At 61.6% G+C, this 20,498-nt stretch overlaps 1 protein-coding gene across 4 annotated transcripts in view; it reads left to right on the top strand.

The window, feature by feature from the left end:
- PDE4DIP (phosphodiesterase 4D interacting protein) overlaps positions 1-17,249 on the top strand; it is a 131,945-nt gene extending 114,696 nt beyond the window's left edge. For all 4 annotated transcript variants that reach the window (XM_012730071.1, XM_012730072.1, XM_012730070.1 and 1 more), the window contains 12 exons: positions 1,077-1,265; positions 4,363-4,611; positions 5,336-5,467; positions 7,947-8,136; positions 8,496-8,617; positions 9,233-9,472; positions 11,897-12,010; positions 12,440-12,666; positions 13,553-13,696; positions 14,657-14,795; positions 15,032-15,078; positions 16,363-17,249. In XM_012730071.1, coding sequence (XP_012585525.1) covers positions 1,077-1,265; positions 4,363-4,611; positions 5,336-5,467; positions 7,947-8,136; positions 8,496-8,617; positions 9,233-9,472; positions 11,897-12,010; positions 12,440-12,666; positions 13,553-13,696; positions 14,657-14,795; positions 15,032-15,078; positions 16,363-16,404 — 1,835 coding nt within the window. In that variant the 3' untranslated portion in view covers positions 16,405-17,249. The remainder of the gene's footprint in view (positions 1-1,076; positions 1,266-4,362; positions 4,612-5,335; positions 5,468-7,946; positions 8,137-8,495; positions 8,618-9,232; positions 9,473-11,896; positions 12,011-12,439; positions 12,667-13,552; positions 13,697-14,656; positions 14,796-15,031; positions 15,079-16,362) is intronic.
- Positions 17,250-20,498: the final 3,249 nt, after the last annotated feature.

Raw genomic sequence — 20,498 nt, 5'->3', positions numbered from 1 at the left:
GGCTTCCCTCGAGGAGCACCTCCCAAGCTCCGGCGCCCGCGCCTTGTCTTCTGGCAAGGCCGGCGCTTCCCTTCTGCTGCCACTGTCCCTTCTGAGAAGTCGCCCCAAGTTTTAAGGAAGTGTCCCCACACCTCCTGGGGCTGGACTCAGTTTCTGGGCCAGAGTGGACAAGAAATCACGGGGCTGCTCACCCAGCTCCATGGGCATCTGCGTAAATGCTTCGGGGTGTCACGGAGAGAGGGCAAAAGCCTGGAAGTCTGGGAGGTCTGGATGGGGCCCCTGGCAACGTCTGCGTCTCGCAGTGCCACTCTGCCGCCGACCGAGTGAGTTTCCCGGGCGAGGAAGTGGTTGGGCAGCCATGACCTTCTGGGGTGACATTCCATGGGTCAGTCTTGCCCTGCCTGGCCAGGGGCTACCTGCCTGCTGGCGGTTCCTGAGGGAGAGGACAGACCCCTGTGGGCTCCCCAGAAGCCTGTCTGTACGTGGGTGTGTCACGCACACAGCGACTGGTCTTCAAATGCTCGTCCCCAGGCCCTGCGCCCCAGTAGGGCCTGAAGGACCTGCCGCGCGGGTCTCTAACCCTTGCGCCTGGACCACTGGTGAGGCCTGGGGTTTCCTCTGGGGAATGAACACGCTGACTGGCTTCTCCTTTGTCCCATGAGCCTTGAGTGCACACGTGATTAAAGCAGATTTCCCCAAAGACCTTGGCCGCCTCTGCCCTGTCAAGACAGGCGCTGACGCTTTCCCCAGAGGATTCCAGGAGTAGGTGGTCTCATCACAGAGGCAGTGCTGGGCATGCCGGAGACAGCCCCAGGGGCCGGGAGCCTTGGGCGCAGCCCCCTGGCCTGCCCGCCCCGCGGAGAGAGGCCGTGCTGTGGCGAGTCTCGCCAGGCCCCCTTGCCTCTCCCAGGGACTGTGCAGGTCACCCCCAGGAGCAGGGCTCAGCCCGGCCAGCCCCGGCGGTGGCGCCACTGGCCAGCTCGGGCACCCCAGGCGCCGCCAGCGCAGGGGTTTCACCTCTGCCTCTTCCTGCCCTCCCTTCTAATGCGTGTCTCCTCTTTCCTGACTGTCTCTAGGCCTCCGTCTCCCCTCCACACCCAGGCTGGCCAGCCTCCCTCAGGCTCCACTGCCCCCAGCGCCGCCCCGTTTCCCGCCCTTCAGCCCGGCCGCCGGCCTGCCCTTCCTGGGCTGCTGTGAGACCCCTGCGGTCTCCCTGGCCGCGGCCCAGCAGGAGCTGCAGCTGCTGCAGAAGCAGCTGGGAGAAAGTGAGCAGCGCTGTGTGCCTCAGCGGCCTGCGCCTGCATGGCTTTGGCTTCGCGGCGCCTCCAGACGCACCGGTGGCCCTGGGGGCGGCCTGCTGGCTGTGTCTGACTCGGGCTGGCTGCTTTCTGCGTGTCTGTCTCGTCCGCTAACAGGTGTGTCCGTTCACGAGGCCCGAGACCTGGCGCCGTCCCGCTGTCCCGCTGCCCGCACGAGGTGCCCCCCAGCCCTGCGGTGCGGCAGGAGCAGCCTCCTGCGTGGCCAAGACAGGGCCGCCTTCCGCAGGCTCCCCATGCCCGTCACAGCCTCCTGCTGGGAGTGTTTAGTCAACTTGCAGTCCTGAGGGCTTCGGGGACAGAGGGTGGTGCTGGGGGCTCAGAAAGGGGTGACAGCCCTTTGCTTGTTGCTGTGACAGCCGCTGCCTTGTGGGCAGCTGGGGCCGGAAGACGGACTGTGACGTCGGCTGGGGACCCCCCCCCCCGACTCCAGAGCACTGATCTGACCCCCGGGAATCTGAGAACCCACAAACCGTGCACTGCCGCTCGGAGGTGGGTCGGGAATAGTAGGAGCCGGATGCCTCCTCTTACAGATTTTTATGTCTGTGGTCACCTAGAGCTGGGAAAAGAAAAGCAGCACGTGAGGAATTTTCCCTGAGAGCTCAAACGCGGCTTGAAAGGACCTGCAGCCACATCCGCCACCTGCAGAGTGGCTGTGGTGACCCGGAGGTTGAGGAGAAGGTCCCCAGGTCTCCAGCGTCCCTGGGGCCAGCTTTTTTCTTTTGTCAACCCTGCAAAAAGACAGGATCTACTCAGCCTCCACATTGCTGGTTTCTAGAACCAACTAATTTAAAACCATCTTTGGAGAGCCCGTCCATCTTCCTCTGTGTGCACAGGGGAGACTAAGAGGCCGCCTTCCGCTGCCAGCTTACACGGGGCGCAGTGAAGCCCGCCTGCTGGCGGGCGCCTGGCCCCGTGGCCCTGCAAGACAGGTAGAGGCAGGGACCGCGGCTCAGGGGAGCAGTGGCTTGCCAAGGCGCCCAGCCAGTCGGCAGGAGACAGGGCCCGAGTCCAGGGCGTCCGAGGTCAGCTCACGTTCCATCACACCTGTCTACCTGGAGCGGGGCTGGCACCATCCGTCTGGGTCAAGGAGCTGAACTCAGTCTCGTGCCATGCCTTTTCTCTCCTTGGAGACCAGTGGGAGGTGCCAACGTCTCTGACCTTGACCTTGCTTGAGCAGCTCTGGATGAACGATCCATGGCTAATGACTGTCCGGTGCCTGCATTGCCCAAGTGCCCCTCGCCCCTCGCTTTGCCTTGCCACCTCTTCCTGTCCTGTCTTTGTTGCGTTGTCTGTGTCGAAGGGGAGAGAGGAAGGTGAGTGTTGTGCATGAGAAAGCTTCTGCGGATGTGGTGGAACTGGGTGCATCTTTGCCCTGAGACTCTGACGGGCGCTGGGGAGGCCCCAGCCTTGGTGAGAAACCTTCCCTTTTCCTCCAGAAGCTCACTCCTCCTAAGGACCGTGGTCCCCCATGGCCCGTGATGCTTAGCGTCAAGCCCCCAGTGGACGGTGGGGAGCGCTCTGGGCACAGGAGTCCGTCGGACACTCCTGCGTGTCGGGGAGGTGGCAGCAGTGAAAACACGTCCCTGTCACTCATCGCTTGGAAGCCCCAGGGCTGAAGTGAAGCTGCCCACAGCCGCTGAGTGCCCCTTGGCACTCGCCGCTGAAGCAGACTTGAGGGACTCTTTGCCAGATTTTAGGGTCTTTACTAAAAGCTAGAGGCGTGCATCTCTCCTGTCCCTCTTTAACTTCTCACGGTGTGAATGAATAGCCAGCATCTGGCACGTCGGGAAAGGGGAGACGTGCGACCGAGCTTCTCACAGTGGCTGCCTACTCAAATCACCCAAGCTGACTTCAAAACACCCAGGGCCCAAGCTGTACCCCACCCTGGTGAAGGCAAAATCCCTGGGGGGGGGGGCCTGGGAATGTTAGGTCTTTTTTACATTGTCCTTGGCGATAGAATTGCCTTGGAAACCAGCTACAATAGGAGATGAAAATTAGCAAGGTCCATTGCCATCAAGCCCCCAGAGGAGCTAGGCGGTTGGAGAAGCCACCAGAGTCCCGTGTGCTCGGGTGGAGGTACCCGTCCATCCACTCCCCGAGAGGGTGATCCCAGGAGAGAGCAGGCTTTTGAATGTGGGTCTCCCCAGCTATGATGGTCCAAGGAAGGCTTCCACACCCTCCGCCACAGTCTCTGGGCTGGCACCTGCGGCCCAGCACGCCCCTGTAACTGGACACCTGAGCTGGAGCCCACGGGCCGGGGGCAGGAGGCCGGGCGAGGCACAGCAGGCAGATGCAGAGAAGCCGGCCTGTCCCGGCTCGGCAGTAAAGGCCTGAAGATCTGCCAGAGGCACCACAATTACCTTTCGTCTGTGGGAATGGACAGAATGAGCCAACCCACCGGCCTGGGTGGCCACAAACCCCATGTCCATGCGCACCCTCTCCCCCAAACAGGGCTTCCCCTCACCCAGACGCAGAGACGATGGGGCTGGAAGGAAGCGGAGACTCCGTAGGCCCCACGAAACACGCCAGGAAGGGCGCTCCCACGTTCCCCAGGCACAAGGGGCCCTTCCTGCAGTTCCTGAGCCAGAGGGCTGGGCCCAGACCCCCTCAGCAAAGCGCCCACAGCCTGGAGGAACGGGGATGCTGTGCCAAGCTGGACGCAGTCTCTGTCCTTTTCTGTCTCTGGTCACCCCAAGGGAAACCGGCGGGTTGGCTTTGGGGAGAAGCTCAGGGAAGGCTCCTGAGTGTGAACAGCCCGACCCTGGCTTTGGGAGTGCCCCACCTGGGGAACCTGCAGGGGTCCACCGTGAGGGTAGCAGAGAAGGATTCATCGGAGGAGCCAGGAGTGGGACTTGGGTTGGTTCGGCCACCCTCTGCCTCTTGTCTCACGCCAGCGGCATGGGGGTGAAAGTTACGGCAGTAGCTGCTGGGCCTCATCCCCCGGCCATTGCTGCCGTCCCCAGGGCCCCTCGGAGTCTGTTCTGAGCTGTAGTCACCCTCCACGCTGACACCCCTGTTTTTGCCCACCTTTCCTTCCTCGCAGGTGTCAGCTCTGTCCACCCCGCTTCCTCAGCTGCACTGCTGGGTCACCAGGGAGAAGCCAGCTCTCCCCACTACCTCAACCCCGCCCCGCCCCGCCCTCCCGGGGGCGCCACAGAACTGGGCAGGGTCCTGGAGCCGGGGTTCCTGCGCAGCGGCGGCCAGTGGGACGTGATGAGGCCGCAGAGAGGGGGCAGGTCCGGAGACCGGTCCTCAGGCTCCTCCGTGTGCCGGCTGAGCTCCAGGCCCACAGGTGCGGCGGCCTGGTGGGCCTCGGGGGGCCTCCCCCTTTCCGCCTCGCAGGCCTTTCCCTTTAGCCCCCAAGTCCCAGCGTGGGGTTAAGTGAAAGGAGCCATCAGTGCCTAGTCCTCCTCCTCCTCCTCCTCCGCTTGGGCCTTGGCTCTGCAGGGGATGGGGACCCCTCTGTGCCCCCACACGCATGTCCTTTCTCCTGCATCCTGACTCCCACAGCCCAGCTTAGACCTTCCAGAAAGTCCACCACAAGTGATCTCACACACACACACATACACACACACACATACACCTCTTCTGTGTACAAAACCCAATTCCAACTCCCCCAGTGGCACAGGTCCAAGTGGCACAGCCCCAGGGTGGGGGCAGCCACATAGGTGAATCCTGGGTGCATGTAGGCAAGGCACTTGTAGTTTTTACAAGATGTCCTAGCCCAAGCCTGTGTCCACTCCCGTCCCTTGCTGCTCCCCCCAGCTAGCCCACCTTGGGCCGAGACCCTGGCGGTTCCAGCAGCGACTGGAGGGGCACCCAGTGTCGGGGTGCTCTCCCAGGCTCGCCCTTCGCAGGTGGGAGGAAGGCCCAGTCACCAGGAGGAGGGGCTTGGCGGAGGGGCTTTTCCCGGCACTAAGTGGCACCTAGAAGGCACCTTTGCAGGTGCTGGCAGGCCCTGCCCCCCGTGGCCAGGCCCCCACCTCTCCCCTCCCCATCCTGCCGGCTGGCTGCAGGGGCCGACCTGCTGGAGGAGCAGCTCAGCGAGATCCGGGATCTGCGCCAGCGGCTGGAGGAGTCCACCTGCATCAATGACCGCCTGCGGGAGCAGCTGGAGCGCAGACTCAGCTCCGTGGCTCGAACCGGAGGTGCGGGGCCTGGGCGGCGGGGGGGTGCGGGGGGGGTGTTGGGGGGCCTGGACGGCATGGAGACCTGGGGCAGCACAACTTTGGCTCATACTTGGGGAGCTTTGGAAGGAGTAACCTTAAGAAGAACGTCCTCGACTTTCTCCGTACAAACCACGCAGGAGGGCTGGGGGCAGTACCAGCCCCCCACTTCCTGACTGTATCTGATTCAGAGTCGCTTTCCCTGAGGCAGAGCTCCCTGCGGATTAGGCCATCCTGACACAGCTGTGCCATGCCCTGAGGGCGGGCACTGCGGGAGTCAGGCTCCAGCACCCACCACCCAGGCCTTTCCCAGGACACCTTTCTCCACTCTCAACCCGGGCCTCTGCCACAGGGTGCCAGCCTTCCCACCCCGTTGTCCTGCCACAGCACAGACATGCAGGGCAAAGGGCCTCTTGAGCACGGCAGCCCTGCCCGTGACGAGCCTTCGCACACCCCTCGAGGGGGCGCAGGGACCAGCCTCAGCCCAGCAGGCTTCAGGCAAGGCCGGCGGCCCCGAGTATCTGCCGCCTTGGCCAGGAGCTCTGGGAGACACGGCCGGTGACGCTGGAAGGCCCCGGCTACCCAGATGCCGACCCACAGGCTGTGCGTCTGGGACGGGACCCGCCCTGCCCCTGTGCATCTGGGCCCGGGGTCCACACCCAGCCCCTCAGCGAGAACAGAGTCCCCAGGGAAGAAAATCGCAGCCTCCAGGCTCAGCTGGGCCACCTCTCCAGAGGTGGGTGGTCGGGAACCACGAACCACGGGGTCCTCCTCTTCCTCGTCACACTGATCTCCAATTGGAGGAGCAAAGAGAGGGAGTGGGAGGCCCCGGCCCAGCACGGGGCTCCCCGCTGCGAACCCAGCCACGGCCCCTCGGGCTCCCAGGCCTGCACCCACCTGCCATTGACCGCGGGGCTGGACAGCTCAAGGGGCCCCCGATCTGTACCCACCACCTGCAAATACCCAGCCACAGCTGCTGAGTTAGGCGCACATCTCATGTGTCCTGCCTGCCTCCACGCTCGGCCGTCGGGCCACGACAACTCGAGAACTCCGGCCCTCTCCAGTGGCGCCGCGCGCTGCAGCCCTGTGGGCTCCATGAGCCGGCCGGAGCCCCGTCTCCCGTGCCCCCCGCCCCCCCACCCCACCCCCACCCCGGCACTCACACATCAGGGCTCCTGCTGGCCGGGAACCCTTGGGACGCTGTGCTGGAGGTGCCAGCAAATGTCCTCCAGAGCTCCCCTGGCTCCAGCCCCAGCCCGGTTGGTGGCCTCGCTGTGGCCGGCTGCAGCTAATCTGAGTATTAGCGTCCATTCGCAGTCGTAGGACGGGTACTCCTCAGTGAAGAGCGATTTTGCTTCCTAGCACTTACTGAATGTCCATAAATGAGAGTGTCAAAAGGATTGAGCTCAATGTGGAAACGGAAAAAGGCATCAAGAACCATTTCTGAACTAGTCTCCGTAGGGCAGGAAGTGGGGAGAAAGGCGCTCGCTGGGCGAGGTGGAGGAGTCACAGGCAGAGGGCAGCGTGGCCTGCTCCAGCGGCCCAGACTGGCACACGGATGGCGTCCGGCCGTGTGGGTGTGCACGAAGGAGCAACGCGAGTGAAGCTCGGGGAGTCTGATTCAGACTGGAGACGGCTCAGACAGGGACGGCCCTTCCGAGCCAAGCGCCCCGTCAGCCATCCCCGGGGGAAGGGCCCGGCTGAAAGCTTGCCCCAAGCCCAAGGCACTTCCTGGTGGGGACCCACGGGAAGGGGTTCTGAAGTGGGTCCCAGAGAACTGGGGTGAAGGAGCAAAATCAAAGTACAGAGCGAGGGAACAGCTGCCGTGTTCAGCCACCCACGGGCCTCGCGCTCCCCGGGTTTCCCGGTCTCCCCACGTCTCTCCTCCGACCCCTCAGATCCCTGGCGCAAGTCCAAATCCAGGAGGCAGGTCCCCTCCTCCTGTGTCTCCCCTTGACCGACCTGCCTTCTGGCTCTCAGCTCTGCCCTCCCTCAGTGGGGGCCTGGGAACACGGCCCTGCCCTCTATGGGAGAGCCATGGGACCCCTCACAGGGGAGGAGACAGGGGCCGGCCTCGGGCCAGGTGACTTCCAGGGCAGCTCCGCGGCCTTGTTTGCAGAGTCCCTGCTAATGTCTCTGAGAAGTCAGGAAGAAAGACGCCACAGTGCAGGGAAGAGAGACCTCCCACTCTCCCAAAGACGAAAATTATTTATTCTGGAAACTCTAGACAAGAACTTGGTGCTGACGCCTTCAAACTGCAGAGTGGGCCTTACCTAGAGCCGGCGAGCGCTTGGATAGCGAGCTGTAGCAGCCAGTGCTGTCTCTAAAAGCAGGGCGATGCGTGGACAGCACCCACCCGGCCCGAGTGCACCGGCCAGGGCCTTCGCCTTAGCTCTGGCCGCAGGGCGGGGTCCTCCCGGCTCAGCTCCCCTCCAGCAGGCGCCCCCGTGTCCCTCTCCAGAGCACTCCCGGGAAGCCGCCAGCCTGAGGGAGGCCCTGCTGTCCTCCCGGGCCCAGCTTCAAGAGCTGGAGCTGGAGCTGAAGCAGCAGAAGGCGGAGCAGCAACAGCTCCTGGAGGACCTGCGGGAGAAGCAGCAGGAGATCCTGCGGTTCCAGGAGGAGCGACTGTCGCTGCAGGAGAGAGACTCCAGGTGAGAGGCCCGCCGAGGCAGGCGCGCGCAGGTTGGGGTGCAGCAGCCTGTTTTGGAAGCGTCAGTTTCCCTCCTGCTCTCCCCGGCCAGTGGTAGCTGTGAGCAAAAGGAAGGGCTCTCGGGTACCCCCTAGGCAGCCGCTGTTGAGGGGGCAGAGCCCCGTGCGGAAGACTCTGGTCAGCAGCGGAAGCTGTGTCAGGACAGGCCCCGACTCCCGGCCTCTCTCCTTGTCTGCCCAGGGGGTGGCGGCCCCCGCGCTCTGGGGTTGGCGTCCAGGGCTAAAGGGTTGAGGGCGGCCGGCTGGAGCTGGTGGCCTGGTGCCCCGCCTGCGTGCCCTGACCCCCCCGACCCCCCCTCAGGCTGCAGCAGAAGCTGGCCCTGGTGCAGCAGCAGTGCGAGGAGAAGCAGCAGCTCTCCCAGTCGCTCCAGTCCGAGCTGCAGATCTACGAGGCGCTCTATGGCAGTTCCAAGGAGAAGAAAGGTCGGTGCCCTGGCGCCCCCACTGCCCTGCCCGGCGTCCGGGCCAGGCGTGCGCCCTGGCCTCATGGGGGCTGGAAGCTGCAGAGTTCCGTCTGCCCCCGCGGTCCCAGCCGGGCCTGGCACTCGCAGTGAGAAGAGGGGGGCTCTCACAGAAGGGGTGGCAGGAGCGAGATCCGGCCTGACGTCCTTCGAAAAAGGCCACAAGAGGCCTCCCTGGTGGCCTAGGGGTTAAAGCTCAGTACTGTCACCACCTTGATGGCCTGAGTTCGATCCCCGGCCAGGGAGTGACCTACAGGGTGCAGCAGGCCCCTCCTATCTCCCCGCTGCACAGCTCTGGCCTGTACCTCAGCACTTCTATGCAGAAAGAAAAGAAAATATTAAAAAAAAAAAAAAGCCACTACCCGACTAGACACAAGTCAGGTGCAGTCTCTAACGTTCGCCTTTTATATTCGAGAATGGCCCTGATGTGGCATCATTTGGAATAGTCTTGACTCTGGGGGGCAACACGGACTCACCCCCCGGGCAAGAAAGGCAAAGGAAGCCTCCACCCAACACCCCCTGCTCCCCATGTGTGCGCGCCCATGCCCCTGCGCTGAGCCCTGCCATCTCCTTGCAGCCTGCGCCCAGGAGGCCTGGCACCTGGCACCTTTGAGCAGTGACTTGAGCCACCTGGTGGCAGAGGTCCGCGCCCTGAGAGGCCAGCTGGAGCAGAGCGTTCAGGTGAACAACTGTCTGCGACTGCAGCTGGAGCAGCAGCTGGACGGGGGCGTCGCCAAGGCCCGGCTCAGCCCCCCCTCCCTCAGCCAGAGCCTCCCGGCCGCCGGGGACCCCACAAACAAGCAGCCGTTCTTCCCAGGTAAGAAGGAGAGGAGCAGTAGGAGCCCTCAGCCCGCGGGGACGCCGCTGGGGTCTGGCGGAAGGGCCGGCCTCGCCCCCGTAGCCCCGAGGGTCGGGGTCCCCCAGACCTGGGGCCCGGACCTGGGGCTCAGCTCCGGGTTCTGAGTTCACACTTCTGGTGGTTTACCTTGGGGCAGCTGTTCGACCGCTCAGGTGTGGCAGGCTTAGCCTCTGGGCTGGAAGACGAGGGTGCCGGGTGCCGTAGTAGCCCCTGTCGGGTGTTTGGAAGGAGAATGCAGTTCAGTGGCCGCCCACCGCCCCGCCCCTGACCCCAGGGGACACATTCCAAGCCCTGCCGATGCCTTTTGACTGTCCCACGCCTGCTAGCCTGTTTCTCCCTACACATCGCACCTGTGCAGACCGGGACACCGAGGGCCAGTGAGAGACGGCAGCTGCGACTGCAGAAGCGCCTCGGCCGGGAGCCGCAGCAGACCCGACCGCGGCGGGTCGCAGACCAGACTCGGCCCCGGAAGCCGTAGCGCAGTGCCCGAGGCCCAGCGGGGAGGCGGATGTAGGCAGAGGGCGCTGGCCAGCTGGACGCCCTGGCGTGTTCTGATGGTCGCAGCTTGACCGGTGTGGCCAGTGCGTCTGCGTCCCGGTGGCCCCGCGTGCCTGGCCATGCTCTCCTTGGCAGTGGACACGCCTGGGGAGGCCCCTGGACAGGCCTTGGGCCCGACCCGTCAATGGCTCCCTGACTTTTTACCCAGACCCAGAATGGCTCATTTTTTGAGAATTATTTGTCACCCATGATCAAGTTTGGTGTTCAGAAGTTAGGCACAGGAAGAGGTTAGCAACAGTAACGAGCAGTAAAGCAGAACCCTTGTAACAATATACAGCAATAAAAGCTATGTGAGTGTGGTCTGTCTCTCTCTTTCTCTCTCAATACCTCATTGTGCACAATCTTTTCACACCCTGGCTGAGAGGGTTCCTGAGCCCCTGGCAGGCGAGACCAGGGCTCAGGGGGTCTGCTGTAACTTACAGGGGTCTGACATGAAAGAATTGCTTAACGGCCAACAGCTGGGTCTCTTAACACCTGCTCCTTGAATTTATAGAATGCTTTGCTGTTTTCAAACAATTTCATCTAAGGGTGGGCAGGTTTCCCTGTCTCTGACTTACCAGAGGAAACGTGGGTGTTAAGACATTAACTGCTGTGCTGAGGCTCACAGGGTTAGGAGATGGGGCGGGATGGGAACAGGACTTTTCTTTGCTCCTCCTAAGCCCCGGGTCTTGCCAGCTTCTGTCCCTAACTTGTGGGGCACGGTGTTCCAGAGGAAACCAGGGTTTGGGAAGAACAGGATGGTGGCCACGTTTGAGTGGCCGGCGTTCCCTTTCACACGCCTGCCCCCCAACATTTCCACAGCCCTACTCCTTTTCTCATCACCCCCCAGTTTCCCTTCCCCCGGCTTGCTTCCCCCATTCCAGTCTACCCGCCCCGGTCATTTCCACTTCCACTTCTTTGTTCTCCTTTAGCGACAGCATGTGCTTCACCATCCAGCCCTCCTCCACGCTGTCCTCAACTCGCTTCCTCTCAGGACCCTCAGTGTCCGGCACCTTTGTGAGGCCTCCAGTGGAGGTCGCTCTCAGGCCTGCTTCTCCCGGGGTGTGTTCATGCTTTTTCCTGGTTCTGCTGCATTTTCAGCATCCGACAATGACAGTGTTATCCGAAGGTTGCTGTCGTTGTGACCAGTAAATGACAGCATGTGTGGGCGGCTGCCTCTTGCTCTGCCTGACGCACAGAAGCCCGTCCACGCTGGGCATGTGGCCAGTGTGGTGTCCGGTGACGTCTTCCTGCACCAGCCCACCCCTCTCGCTGCCCGCTCGCGACTCCAGCCAGGCCTCTGCCCACCCAGTCACTGCTGCTCCTCAGCCACACACGGCCTGAGGAGAAGGCGACCCCGAGTCAGGCCGTGGTCTTCCCTGGCTTCGTCCCGTGCCTTCTGGCCTCCAGGAGGCCATGTCTAGCCCACCCCGGCTTCTGTCTCTTCTTACACTACATTTTACTCCCCACACTGACTCATGAGAACGACGACCAGGACGGTGAGTCTAACCCTGCAGCACTCCATGACTCAGAATTTCACACACGTAGACTACATGTATCCGTGCATACTTATATTTAATAAGGCACCACATAGATGCCACATGCACCATGATCGTCAACCTGGGGTCGGGAAAATATGCCTCATCATTTTCTGACCACAAGCCGCTTCTCAGAACACGCTTCGGTCTTGTTCTGGAGTGGCAACATGCCAGGCTGTTTGCTCTTGCTTTGACCATGGTATGCGTGGCGGTCACGTGAAAGGTGACCGCGGCTCCCCCAGGGCTCGGGCGAGGCCTGGGCCGTGCGTGTGCTCCCGTCCTGAAACGGTGTGTGCTTATTCCCTAGATGCAGGTGCTTCCCCGCCTGTCCGGGACGTTGGCATGAATTCTCCGGCTCTGGTGTTCCCCGGCCCTTCTTCCCCTCCTCGCAGCTCAGACACCCTCATGAATGGGACAAAAGGTAAACATGGCCACGGAGCGACCCCATGCTCTCTGTGGGGCCCGCTGCTAACACCGGCCCCCTGCGCGCCCTGGCCTCGCCCCGCTGTCCTCCCTCCCCTCCCTCCCGGTGTCCTGCCAACCAGCTGGCGCTTCATTGCACCAGCCTTTGGAAAGTTCCCTGACCGTGTCAGGCTTAACGACTCTGCCTGGACATTTTTGTCAATGATGTTTGTCTTGACTGTCTCCTTGGTCGACAGGATACCACTTACATCCTGTCAAAGACATAAGAAATATCACACGAGTACGACAAAAGCCTCCCGGGACACCAGGCGCCCTGGCCGTCTGAGACGGCCTCCTGCCTCCCGCCTCTCCCCACTGTCCCTCGAGGGCCGCGGTGAACTGCGGGGGCGGCGAGGGGTGACCTGCCCTGCTGCGGCTTACTTTGCAGGCCTGGGTTTGGATGCTTCTCCAGGTTCCAGGAATCCTCCCACGCTGGAGGGCGAGGCGGCCGATGGCTCCTTCGCCCACAAGCACGGCCGCCACGTCATCGGCCACGTTGACGACTACAGCGCCCTCCGGCAGCAGATCAGGGAGAGCACGCGCCTGGCGGCCAAGATGGCGACGCTCCTGCGCTCGGCCTGCGGCCCGCCGGGCCTGGGGGCGCCGGGCACACAGGTAACCTGCCACGCTGGAGGTGCACCTTCCCTTCCGGCCCTCCCTTCTCTGCAGCGTGCGCCTCCTGCTGCTGTTCCTTTTCACGCGTCCACCCTCGGGCACGCCCGGCCAGGCCTCTCGTCCAGTCTCCCTTCCCGCTGGACACCCTCCTGTTCCAAGGCAGCTGCCTTGTCCCTCAAAGCACCGTGCCGGGTCTGATGCCACGTGCTTGGCGCTGCGCGCTCTTGCTGGCTTATTGTCAGGCGGCTGCTGCCCTTGGCCTCTGCGGGCTGATGGTCACTTAGTCAGAGGGCTAGCGGGCAAGATGTGCCCACCGGCCACGTGTGGGAAGGGACACGCCTGGCAGCGTGGGCGTTCCTGCTGGCACTGAGTGGGGTGGGACCCGGGCAGCTGGCTTTGCCCTGGAATGACAGGCCACCGGCTCTGTGTGGCCTGAGCCGCCAGCGCCGCGGGGACAGCCTGGCCCGCAGCCCCACACTAGACGGGGGACGCGTCTGAGCCATCAAGATGGGAAGCTCGGGCTCAGCTGCCCTCGGCTGTGAGGCGCAGACGCAGACGGGGCTGTGCCCCGGCGGCCGATCTCCTTTGCTGGGGCGCGCATTCCCGCCGGAGAGGACCAACCGCCGGCGGAAGCAGAGGTGTAACTCGGGGAGGTGGGGAATCGTGAAGAATGAGAGACCTCAGACTGGGGGGCAGAGCAGCCGCAGGGGGGCTGGCATCAGGCAAATTCCTGCAACTGGCGGTCACTGCTGAGTTGAGACGCTGGACCCCAGGCAAGAGAAGGGCTTTGCAGCCCCCCGCAGGCCCCGCCCACGCCTCACCGACACGGAAAGGAGCTCGAGCGGAGGCCAGCGAGGGCCTGCAGCTCAGCGCCGTCCTCCCCCAGGTGCCGGGCAGCACAGGCGTCCAGCAGCTTCGCAGCAGCGCCGGCGCCCTGCAGCGCTCGCTGGAGGAGTCGGCAGCCCTCCTCTCCATGTTCTGGCGGGCGGCGCTGCCCAGCCCCCACGGGCCCGCACAGCCGGACACAGGGGTAAGCGCCCTCACACGGGGTGGGCCGCGACCCCAGCTGCCCCGCAGGAGCCCACAGAGAGTTGGGGCAGCGGCCAAAGGGTGTCCTGGAGGGAGCTCCCGATGGCAGCTCCTCCCGCGCCCCCCTCCCTCGGGGCTCCTGATGCACCCCTCCTACCTGGCCGGCCTGGGGGTAAAACCATCAATACAAAGAAAGGATCTGGGGGTGCAGAGACAAACCTCACACCAGCGGCGTCCAGTGCCTTCTACTTGTGACGTTCAGGGACACGTTCGTGTCGCCCCACCCTCCCCGGCTGCAGTGGAGCCTCAGAATGTCACACGAAGTGACGGGCCCTCTTTTTGCCACCCCAGGAATCCCAACTTGGGGTTCAGACTGCGTCTCGGGCCGGGCCCAGGACAGCCAGCCACCCGGTGCCTCGGGCCTCAGGCTGTCCGGTGGAACCGGACATCACGTTCAGAAAGCGTTTCCTCCCAGGCACCCTAGCTCCAGGTTAACGCTGCTGGCTCCTGGGGTTCCCTCGCCAGTCCCCAGGGAGGGTGTTTGTTCAGCCCAAGCAGGCACCAGCGCTGAGAGAATCACATGCTGTCTCAGGCGGGCATCCTCTCCCCAGGCGCCAAGCCTCCCTGCGCTGCCAAGCGACATCCCCCAGGCCCGCTCGAGGCTGGGCTCCCACCGCAGCGGGGCTTCAGGCCTGGCCGTGAGTCAGCTTCCCTTCTGCCACAGGCGTACAGGCCTTGCTGACTTCCCTGGGGGCTCCCGGGGCCTCAGGTCCTCGGTGCCCCCACCCAGATCTCGTCCTAAACCTTCAGCGGCTGGAGGATGTCAGGGCTTCAGCGCAGGGACCGCAGTGTAGACAGTTGAGGAGACAGCGAGTCCGCTTCGGAGCATGGAGCCCCAGCGCACGGTGCTCTGTCACATCGGGGCTTCTGACCGTGACGGAGAGCTGTTCCTCTTCCCCAGGGAGAGTCTGTGCGGCGGGAACTTCTGGAACTGAGAGCCAAGCTCTCCAAACAGGAGAGTCTCCTCCAGAGCACAGCTGAGCGCCTGAAGACATCCAACCGGCAGAAGGACAGCCTGGAACAGTTCATCGTCAGTCAGTGTAGGTGCCCCCGAGTCGGGAGGTGGGAAATGGGGTGTGCTAGGTCCCCACTTGGGCTACAGACGAGCCATGACCGGAAAGCCTGGGGAGCGGAGGCTGGGCCGTACTCCTGTGCCAGGAGTAAGGTGGATGAGCGCGAGGGCCGAGGGGGCAGTGGTGACCCCAGGTGGAGGCGAGAAGGCCTCGCCGTGAGACAGACGTGCAGTAATCTCTTCTGGGCCCGTGTCTTGTTCCAGTGACCAGGACGCACGACGTCTTGAAGAAGGCGAGGAGTAATCTGGAGGTAAGGACCGCACCTCCGCCAGAGCCTCGGCCAGCGGGCGAGGCCCCCCGCTGTGCTGACCTCCTGGGCCATTCCCAGGCACCCCTCTGGCTCCCCCCAGCTCCTCCCCACACCCCTGCCCCTCTCACAACACCCCCTCTTTTGCTCTGCGGGCCCCACCTCCCCGCCAGGTCTGGAGTCCCGAGAACGAGCGTCCCCTCTGCTGGCTTTCCAGGCCAGGCGCCTCGGGGAGTCTGCTCCGCCTTGACTTTCGGCCTGGCCCCGTTCCAGGGCCGCCTTCTACTTTAAGAAAAACCAGGCACAGCAGGGAGTGACTTCACGCTGTGTGGAGACCTTGATGCGGTGCCTTTTTCCTTAAGCCACATCACTGAGAACACTCTTGGGCCTTAGGGCCCAACAAGAGAGTTCTAGAGTACGTAATCCTGAAACGGAGAGGGGTGCTTGCCTCCATGCACTTAACTTTAAAACGCTTCCTGGCAGCTGGAAAAAGAAAACCAAGTCGAGGCACAAAAAGCAGCTTGAAAGTCAAAACTCAACCTTTGGCTCAGACGTCAAGCTTGTCCCCAAGCAGCGGAACGCCCTCGGGGAGCGCCCCTGTGGGTGCCGGGGGCGCTGGGCGTTGAGCTGGCTCTGCCTGCCCTTGTCTCCTCTTCCTCCTTGCTACTTCCCTTCTGTTTCTCTCTGGCGGCCCTTCTTTCCTGAGCCCTTTTAGAAGAGCGCTCACCAGAATGCCTCTGTAAAGCCTTACTGCTGCCCCGTCAAAGGTAACGGCCTGCCCCACCCTGCGTTTGGAAGTGTCTTCTCTGCCCCACTAGGCTGTCGGAAAGGGCCTGCCCGGCTCCTAACCCCAGGCTGGTCACTAACTGTCTGTGTGGTTCGTTGGCCCCTCGAGCCTGGGGCCCGGCCCTCACCTGGAGAGGCCCCTGCTGGTGCGGCCCCCCTCTCCTCAGGAGGGGAAACGCTCAGCACCTGCAGAGGGGACAGAGGTCTTCTCCGCCCCCTGGGGTGCGCCCTTCTCTGGGGAGCCTGCAGAGGGCAGCGCCGAGGAGGGAGTGGCAGGTGGAGGCAGCTGCTCGAGAGCTGTCCCCACAGGAGTCTCCCCACAGAGGCAGTGGGGCGTCTCCTCTAACTTGGTGGCTCCAGGGGCCCCTCCTGACCCAGCGTGTCCGCTGGTCTGGACAGCGCGGCCGGCCGCACTCCCGGCTCCTGCCACACGCTCCCGCTCGCCTCTGGCAGCTGGAGGCTGGGCCTGAGACGACTCTCCTGTTGCGTTCTGGTCTCCAGGTGAAATCCCTCCGGGCTCTGCCATGCACCCCAGTCTCGTGACCCCCACCTCCCCAGAGCCACGCAAGACGCGAAGCCACCAGAGGTCCTTAAAACCGCCGGAAGGGTGGGCCTGCCCCGCCTTCGCACAGCTCCCTGTCTGCTGAGGGGGCAGGCCTGTCCCGGGCCTGCCAAGGTTGTCTGGGGCGCAGAATCAGCACAGAGCCTCCTGCCATCCGGGACAGCGGAGCCTGGCCCAGCTCTCAGGAAAACGCCGAGTCCGCCAGGACCTGGCCACGCTGCGTCTGAGGACTCCCGACAGCTCGCTCCCCGCCTCAGCACCGGCCCGTGGATGGCCAGCTCCGGGGAGATGGGACCCCGCGGCCTGCGAATGGGACGTGTGGTCAAACCCAGGTCTCGCAGTGGTGAAAGCACAAGGGCACAGCCGTGCCACGGACTGCCCCCACCAGCGGCCCCGCTGGGCCTGGCTGGCGCTGGCCCAGGCCCGGAGTCCACTTGGAGAGCCTTGACCCCCACACGCCATCTCGCCCTGACCCCCGCAAGCCATCTCTTGCTCCGCCCACATGGCCTGTTTCTAGTCTTTCCCAGTCCCCAAGGGCACTGACCTCACTAGACTCGCGGTCCATTTTGTCATCCTGATTTCTCCCGGGGGTGGGGCCGGGCAGCACAAGCCTGGGGCAGTCTCCTGTGCAGTCAGTGTTTGTGCCTCGCAGCTCGTGAGGACGGCGTGTGCCCAGCCTGGCCTGCAGCCAGCCCTGCCACACGTACAGGGGGCAGTGTGTGCCAGGGCTTTCACTCAGCCTGGCAGCACCTGGGACGGGTCGGCGACGGAGGCGAACAGTCCCGTTCAGGCAAAATATGTACAAAGAAATAAAATGTTCCCTCCACCTGCTGCGTCCTCTTTCTGCGCCAGCCCCTAGCCCGAGGGCGTGAGGTTAGGACAAAAGACACACGGGCATGAGGAAGCTCCCATGTGCAGCCGAAGTCCGAGTTCAGCAGGAGAGGTCTACCCCTCCTTGTCACATTGGAAGACGCTCCAGTCTGTAGACCGAAAGGGGCAACCCTGAAATTGGGGGGTAACCAGCTGTGAAGATGATGGAAACCACTTCTAGATCCAATCCCAAGAAAGTGGCCGGGCCAGGACGGGGAAGCCGCACCCTGTTTACATAAACACGCCCGGCAATGCTGATGTCAGTCAGTGCTACACCTCAGTTTAGACACATTGTCTCAGAACGCTGAGTTGAAGCCACCAGTAAATTCGCCTGCCTTTAATTAAGTGCCTTTCCTTGAAAGGGACATCATTCACAAGTGCGGAAATACAGATCTAACATCTCTCTTGGGTAAAATCCTCACGAAGTCCTTTTGTTTTCCAGAATGAAAACGAAGCTGTCTCTCCACCGTTATTCCCAGAGACAATCATACATGTTAGACAACAGGAACAATACACCCCTGCAGCCATGACCACAAACGCAAGCAATGAAAGAAAACACAAAGGTTGCCTGTGCCCGCGCTGGCCCTTCCCGCGTGGACGGACGCGTGTCTGCCTGTCACTCAGATGTCTCAGCCTGGCCGGGGTCCCCGGGGCCGTCAGTGCAGAGCAACAGCTCAGGGACAGGAGCAGCAGAGTCTGATTCAGCAAAACCTCCTTTAAGTAGCAAACTTGGAGAACCTGTTGCCTGGGTTACTCCAGCACCCAGCACTTGTCCCTGGCAGGTGCTGCCCACGTGCTCACTCCCCAAGGGAGCGCCTGGCTGTTGCTTCCCTTGGATGGAAGGATAGATGGATGGATGCACACGGTACTGCTTTTTTTCCGCAAACATTTATTTACTTATGTACACAAGAGCTGGGGTACAGGCCAGAGGTGCAGAGGTGAGAGGACCCACCAGAGACAAAGTGGGGAGCAGAACAGGCAGACTGACGGAAATCCACTGCTGAGGGGAGCAGCAGGAGAGGCCTGCTGCGCCCTGTGGGTCACTCCCTGGCCCGGGGATCGAACTTGTGCTGCAATGGCTGCAGACAGCTTAATAGTGCTGCGCTTTAACCCGTTGCGCCACCAGGAGGCCCACGTGGTACTGCTTATGAAGCAACAAGATAGGACAGCATATAAATCTCAGAGCTGGGCAGGATTCAAGCACAAATTTGGGAGACAAGCTTTAAAAGTCACTGTTGTGCTTTGCCCTGTGTGAAGTGTCGGGAAGTCACTCTGTGCCTGCAGACAGAGCAGCAAACAAGTACTTCGAGGAAGGGTTCTCCAACATCTGGCTTTTTGTAAATTAGGCTCTTTCCCTCTATGTGACAAAAACAGTGCCCGTTCTTAAAAAGTGGAAAAAAAAAAGTTTGACCATCGGTCTCCCAAGTTTTCTTATAATTCAAATAAGAACGATGTTGAGCCTTTGAGAATAGGGTGGGCTTCCTGTAGAGGCAAATGGGAGGGGGGAGGGGGCAGGCCCCTCATGTAACCCACAGATAAAAATATCCCCGTGAGACAAGCTGCAGGCCTTACTCTGCCTGTTCTACCCCCCAGATCTTATTACTGCTCAAGGGAGGGACTTCTGCTCTTAAAACAATCACCATAAACTTAGTGGTTTAACAGAAGACAAGTTTATTGTCTCATAGATCTGCAGGTCAGGCACCCAGCAAGGAACTCAAGAGGAAAATCAAGCAGTTAACAGGACGGCTTCCCTTCTGGAAGCTCCAGGGAAGAATCGCTACCTTTTCCTTCTTCAAATGTTGAAAGTGGCCAACATTCCTCGACTTAGAACCCTCCAGCTTCAAAGCTAACGAAGCAGGTAGAGTTGTTCTCATAGTTCATCATTCTCCCTTCTGTTTTATTCTGAAGGCCCCCGGACTTGCCCATCTGAGAAATCCTGTATATTTCCCACATCCGAGTCCCATCTGCAAAGTCCCTTTAGCTGTGTAACGTGACATGTTCATGCTAGTGCGGATTAGAATGGGACATCCGGGGCAGAGGGGCTTTATTGTAGTTACCCAAGCTAATAACTCGGGAGCCAACTAATAATGGAACTAGAAATACCTTACTTCCCCGAAAGTTTAAAATACCTTACTTCCTCAAGGTACAATCTGAAACAGCAAGTCACTGTAGAATGTGCCTGAAGGTGAGTTTGAGGAACACGTGTGCGTGCAACAGAATGTTCCAGTCTCCTCGTGAGACTGATCAAGCGCCTCCACAGAAATATGGCTACAGCTTGTCTAGCCCGAACCCTGTAACTTTACAGACTCAATGCATTAACTTGCAGTTACTGTACTCATGACTGATTTGAGGGTTTTCCTGCATATAGTAGCTTGTGATCTGAAATACAAATCATTTTTATTCCTTCACTACACTACTTTGCTCATCCTCAGTCCTGAGAGACATTTTGATCAGGTGAGAGGTCGACATTCCTGACGTGGTTCAGTCCCTGAACTTTTCAGGTCAGAGATGAGCAGTGACAGAGAGGAGGCCGCAGAGTCTTGATTTGGCTCATTCAGCCTAGATGAGGGGGACAGAAATCCCAGGAGCCCATTACCTAGTTCTTGGCCAGCCCAACAGCAGTTAGAAGGCTGGGAGGCCCCACAGGAGGGTCCAGGGCCCAGGAGCTTCCCCTAGGTAGGAAACCCCAACAACTTAGCCACGACTCCTAGTGAGATGGGACAAGCAGGCATTCTTGTCTTGACTGGAGAACTTGAGCACCTGCATAGGTTGGGATACTGCAGGCAGGCCTGGGGGGTGGGGGGCCTAGGCTGAGCCTTTCCTCAGTTTCCAGGTGAGGGTACCTGTGACCACCTTGGTTCCCCCCCATATTTCCCACATCCCTCCCTGTAGCTGCCCCTTTCCCTCCCCTCTCTTCCTCCCTTCAGTCTCACTTGTTTGTGGGACAGGAGGACCCTCAAGTCCAAATGGTAGAACCAAGAGATGTAGCAGGCCATCGACATGAAGCCTTTTCTGGTGTTCCTCAGTTTCACACCTCTGAGTGCACCCAACCTACATGAAACTCCTGAGGTCAGAAAGCCTGCATGCTGGGAGCCTTCACCAGCCTGTGTGACCTGCAAAGCCCAGAAGCAGCTGCAAGGGCCTCACAAGCGCCCCCTCAGCAAGCAGAATAGGAGGCTGTGGCAGCCACTGTAGGGAGGTACTT

The sequence above is a fragment of the Condylura cristata genome, unplaced genomic scaffold (assembly GCF_000260355.1).
Source record: "Condylura cristata isolate star-nosed mole 26May11 unplaced genomic scaffold, ConCri1.0 scaffold00026, whole genome shotgun sequence".
Taxonomy (NCBI): domain Eukaryota; kingdom Metazoa; phylum Chordata; class Mammalia; order Eulipotyphla; family Talpidae; genus Condylura; species Condylura cristata.
This window is presented reverse-complemented; position numbering and strand designations above follow the sequence as displayed.